The sequence below is a fragment of the Berghia stephanieae genome, chromosome 11 (genome assembly GCF_034508935.2).
Source record: "Berghia stephanieae isolate SIO BIC M18660-M18661 chromosome 11, UCSD_Bste_1.3, whole genome shotgun sequence".
Lineage (NCBI taxonomy): Eukaryota > Metazoa > Mollusca > Gastropoda > Nudibranchia > Aeolidiidae > Berghia > Berghia stephanieae.
In genome coordinates, this window is record NC_088370.1 from 16,537,774 (window position 1) to 16,543,659 (window position 5,886).

General features: G+C 36.9%; 1 protein-coding gene across 1 annotated transcript; it reads right to left on the minus strand.

Annotated features, from left to right (window-relative positions):
* Window positions 1-750: 750 nt before the first annotated feature.
* On the minus strand, window positions 751-4,361 carry LOC144956350 (uncharacterized). The gene is made up of 2 exons (XM_078886847.1): window positions 4,271-4,361; window positions 751-1,990 (listed from the first exon to the last, which is right to left on the minus strand). Exons 1-2 carry the CDS (start codon window positions 4,359-4,361, stop codon window positions 1,023-1,025), a joined length of 1,059 nt encoding a protein of 352 aa, XP_078742973.1. The 3' UTR covers window positions 751-1,022.
* Between the last annotated feature and the right edge of the window lie 1,525 nt (window positions 4,362-5,886).

Sequence of the window (5,886 nt, forward strand, 5' to 3'; positions counted from 1 at the left end):
ATAATAATATTAATAATAATAATAATAATAATAATAATAATAATAATAATAATAATAATAATAATAATAATAATAATAATGACGATGATGATGATGATGGTGATATTACTACTACTACTACTACTACTACTACTACTACTACTACTACTACTACTACTACTACTACTACTACTACTACTACTACTACTCTGCTGCTGCTACTACTACTACTACTACTACTACTACTACTACTAATAATACTATATATATAATATCATAATAATAATAATAATAATAATAATAATAATAATAATAATAATATAATAATAATAATAATAATATAATAAAAAAGAAGAAAATAAGAAGAAGAAGAAGAAGAAGAAGAAGAAGAAGAAGAAGAAGAAGAAGAAGAAAGAAGAAGAAGAAGAAGAAGAAGAAGAAGAAGAAGAAGAAGAAGAAGAAGAAGAAGAAGAAGAAGAAGAAGAAGAAGAAGAAGAAGAGAAGAAAAAGAAGAAGAAGAAGAAGAAGAAGAAGAAGAAGAATAAGAAGAAGAAGAAGTAGAAGAAGAAGAAGAGCAACAACAACAAAAACAACAATGATAATGATAATAAATCTTTACACCTGTTTTACTATTCTAAAACACAAGAACACTATGTTACACATTATAAACTCTTGTTAACAAATGCATATTTTCTCAAAAATGTAATCCACTTAGGGAGTCCAATTATAACTGTATGTAAAATGTAAAGGAACAAGACTCTGTAAGACGTGTATGTTTCTTCGATTTATTTTATGATTACAACCAAAAAAAATTGCTCAACCAAATTTAACTCTGGAGTTTAAACATTTCACTTCGGGGCTCAAATATACTAAAATCTAATATCAAATAAAATCATTTCCAATCATTTCTCTCAATAAAACCACCGGCCCCAGAGTTTCTACTTTAACGAGTTTTCTGATATTTACTTCGGTGATTTTTCATACCCTTCAACAAAAGTTTGAAACTGCAAATTGCAAACATTGCACAGTATCATGCAATGTAACTAGTCCGTTTCATGGAAAAGATATCCTATGAATGAGGTATAAACACTGTCGGTTCGAATTTTCATTCCGCTATTCTTTGAACCTACAACAACCTTCACAATGTCATTGGCTTTAAGAGGTAGAAATGCACTTGTCGCTGATTGGTCCCAGATGTTATCGGATGCCATTGATAGAGCCGCCTCTATTTTGTCATTGACGTGTATTAAAAGATCAATATGACCATAGTTTGTCCACAACATGGCGGATAAATGGAATCCATATATCCCTGGCCTCGGAGCGGTAAACAATCCTGTATTTTTGTCGTAATTCTGGCCAATATTTACCAAGACTTCATTAAAAACGACAGTATCTCCTACATTATCAGACTTTTTCACCGTATACCTCGCTGAGAATAGTGGTGAGTCATTGCCATTCTTCCTTGGAATTTGTGATTGGAATTTTTCCTCCAGTGATGTAAGATTTGCTCTAAGGCTAGTTTCGAGCATAGCCATTTTATTAATTAGATACCTCTCCCTGTCAGACCGACTTTTCAGTTCTTTATTCAGGTCGGATACTGTCTCCATCAATTTATTCACAACAGATCTCAAGTCCTGTTTGTTTAACTGGGCTTCAGCCCTCTTTTCCTTCACACGACCAGCATCATCCAAATAGTAAATAACACACTGATACATCCCAGCGTCTTCATCCACAGGATTCATCAGAGACAGTTTCAGATAACTCTTGCTTGGGACTTTGTCAATGCGGCCTTCGACATGAAAATCTTTTAGATTCTTAGTTCCATTTGTAATGCCACAACTTGGTCGTAACATTGTGAGAGGTTTATCGCCTTCTTTTGTGATCTGTAACACCATGATTTCTTGCGCCACTTGATCAATTGAAGCTCCTGGGATGCATGATATTGTGTTGACGGCATTTTGCGTGAAGGTGTCAATGTCGGCAGGAGATATATCAATGTTGACTGCCAAACCTGCGAATAGAATAAAATGTTTAAAGAAATAACTGAGTCAAACACTTGACGATGAACCTTGACCACATCAGCCAAGATACAAACTTTTGTCAATCGCTCTCTTCGACAAATCCCCAAGTTGAAATAGTTTGACAAAGTGACACTGAGACAGGGAGTTCGAGAAGGAGAGATAGATAGATAGAGAGAGAGAGAGAGAGAGAGAGAGAGAGAGAGAGAGAGATAAAGAGAGAGAGAGAGAGAGATAGAGATAGAGAGAGAGAGAGAGAGGGAGAGAGATGAAAGAGATAGAAAAAGAGAAGTCGAGAGAGTTAGATAAATCTGTTAAAGTCGCACATACCACTTATCTCTGTTTCTGCAAGTGTGTTAATTTAATGTGTCCTGGTGTAATGCAATCTAATTTTTGAGACGACCTTACCTATTTTTATGTGTAAATATTTATACACACTTCAATTATGTATTTTGAATAACCTTGCTCAATGTCATTCATGTTTGTTCAAAAGAGGCTCCCGATAGCTCAATTGGTAGAGCACTTTCGTCACGTTCAAAGGGACTGGGACCGATCCTAGTTAAGTCGAAATACTTTTCCGATCCCCCCCCCCCGTACACCCAGTAGTGATTGGATAGCTAGATCTGTTAGATTCGGCGGAAAGTACTTTGCGTTATACTTGGCTCCGATCCAGAGGGCAGCAAGCAATATCTATTGTCCTTTTCATGCTATAGAAACCGGGATGAACTCCGGCTCAAAGGACTCATGGCTCTAGTGACTACCAATCCTCGAATCCCGTAGTATGTCGCCCTGATAAGTTTTTATAGTAAAAATGAGTAAAAATGTGAGATATTAGTTTGTATAACTTTCAAAAACTTGAGCTTCCAAAAAGAAAGACCTTATATATAGCGCAATATTCACTTAACGTGCTCAAAGCGCTTTTCAAGTGGCCCCAAGACAACGGCAACACTTAACATGTAAGACAAGACCTGACACCTGTTTAGCGATATAACAGTTTTTCATACAGAGACACATCTGCTAACGGCAAGGTACTAATTTTACCCCTGGGTACGTTGAGAGAAAGTAAGTAAAAAGGCTTTTCTAGGACTCAACTCAGCATCGGTGGAGAGTGTCATACCACTAGTATAGTATAGATAGTTCGAAGATGACGTCACTCAGGTTTTTGTTATTGTTTTTTGCCATCTGCGTTTATGAGTAATGCTCACTGAACTGTATTAACCAGACGATAAACGGTCATAGTTACACACAGTTTTGTGTGTTGGTCCGTTATACTTCCGGATGGCAATGTTATGAGCTTCTTAGCCAAGCGCATACTATCTATAGATAGAGTGCGCTTGCCTAAGAAGTTCACAACATTGCCATCCGGAAGTATAACGGACTTACACACAAAACTATGTGTAAACCATAAACTTTTACAGTCTGGATAATAGTGTTAATTGGGAATTACTCATAAACGTGGATGACAAAAAACAATAACAAAGATCCGAGTGACGTCAACTTCATTCTATCTATTGACACCGAGATAACCACGCATGTCGGACAGTTGTCATGATGTCAACATTTGAAGTGATTTGTAAACATAGAAAACAACACAGATTTTGCTATCGATGGTATGTGTCTACGTGAAATACCCACATTGTTATACTGCTTGATCAATAAAACCAACAAAAAAAAAAAAACAATGTGTGCGACTATGTGGTCTTGTGGTATGACACTCGCTTTCGGATCGAAAGGTCCTGGGTTCGAGCCTCGCTCGGCGCATAGTTGAGTCCTTGGAAAAAACTCTTTACTCACATTCTCTCACCGTACTCAGGTGTAAAATGAGTACCTGGACATTAACAGCGTTTTCTTTGTCCGAAAAAATTGTAATAACGCATAACAGGCGTCATGTCATGTCCTACATAAAAAGTGGTGCTGTTGGCCAGGGATCCACTGTAAAGCGCTTTGAGCACGTTTAGTGGATATTGCGCTATACAAAATTTCAATTTTTTAAAACACTTAATCGTTTATAATATATCCGAGAAATCGAGTGATAACTAGTCCCCCATCAAGGCGGTATAAAAACAATAACAATGATCAGAGAGAGGTCGAATTTCATTCACGTTATTGTTTATAAACAACCAACTCTGTTTGACCGAGCATGTGTGAAAGTGTGTCACAAATTCCATGTTTTGATTGGTCAAAGAACTACTGGTTAATTGCCTGTTGTCATTTTTTTTTAAAATTGGACTATTTTGGATTATAAAATCAATCTTTAAAATTTCAAATTTCACGTTCATCCAGACATTTATATGTATCTTGATGTGCTACCTGTGGGCTTTGCGAAGGCACAGGCTTGGATAGTTTTGCCAAGATGAGAGTCATTTAAATCGATCTATATTATTTGAAGAAGGACGAGTTCTCTGGCCAATTTTTATAATATGTGTTTTCCAGAGTACGATAATGTTTTGGTTTAACTTCCCGATGTCGTAGGGTGATCAGTAGATCTTTCAAATGTCGCCTCAACTTTCAAAAGATATAAAGAGGACCCAGCTACTCATTTGAAAATGTTTTGCCAAGATGTGATGTGGCTCATTTTAATCAATCGATTTTTAAATTGAAGGCCGAGTGTTCCGTTAAAAATTGTCACATAGATATCCACGCCTCTCGGACAGTCGTCATGATGTAAACAATGACAGCGATTGGTTGATATAGCAAACTACACGTTTTATTATTGATGGTATGTGTCTAAGTAAAATACTCACTGTTTACTGCTTGATCAATTGAACCAAAGCAGAAAACTATGTGTAAACTTTAACTTTTATAATGTGATCGAGAAAATCGTGTGATAACTCGTCACTCATTTGGCGGTCGAAAAACAATAACAATGATCAGAGAGAGGTTGATTTCAATTCACGTTATTGTTGATAAACAAACAACTATGACTGTTTGTCCGAGCACATGCGAAGAACTGCAACAAATACCGCCAAATGGGTGACAAGCTATCACTCGAGTTTCTCGATCACATTATAAACGTTAAAATTACACACTGTTTTCTACGTTGCTATCATAAGATACCGTCGCCAAGGCATTCCATGAAGGAATATAGATAGAATGCGCTTGGCCAAGGAGTTCACAACATTGCCATCCGGAAGTTTAACGGACCAACACACAAACTCTGTGTAACCATGAACATTTATAGTCTGGTTAAATACAGTTTAGTGAGAACAACTCACAAACGCGGATGGCAAAAACAATAACAAAGGCCTGAGTGACGTCATCTTCGAACTATCTATAGATAACCCATTAAACGAGATGTCTCATGTCAGGAGGATTCACCCGCGTTGGCGTGAATTTGAGGGTTAATAATCTTGTCCAAGGAAATAAAAACGAAAGTGCCGGGGGGGCTCTAATTATGGACCTTCCGAATCACAGTGTAATGCCTTAACCACTCGGCCCTGAGAGACGGAGCGTTACATTTTAGAATTTGTGGAAGGCAATATTATGGCAAATTGTGCCTATATTTGGAAATGTCAAAGTGTAATCAAGTTCAGAAGTCAACACTCAGCTTCATTGTTGTGCATTAGGTTATTCAAAGCCTGACTTAATAGGATTCAATAGTCTGATGTCACGTCCGCCCAGTAACGAGCAGCTTGGTTCTAAACAAAGAAAATCGGTACTATTTTTTCTTCATGCTGGCTAGAACTTTTTCACATGTCATGTGATCAGAATGTATTAAAGTCAATACATGATCTATAATGTTTTAGAGTTTAGAACCAGTTAATAAGTTACTGTGCGTCATTACGAGGTAAGTGACGTCACGGCTGTTGAAGATTATTTTATAACTCAATCTCAGACTGACAGTTGACACCAGAAGGTCAAGCAATGACCTGGGCTTGTGTCTGGATGA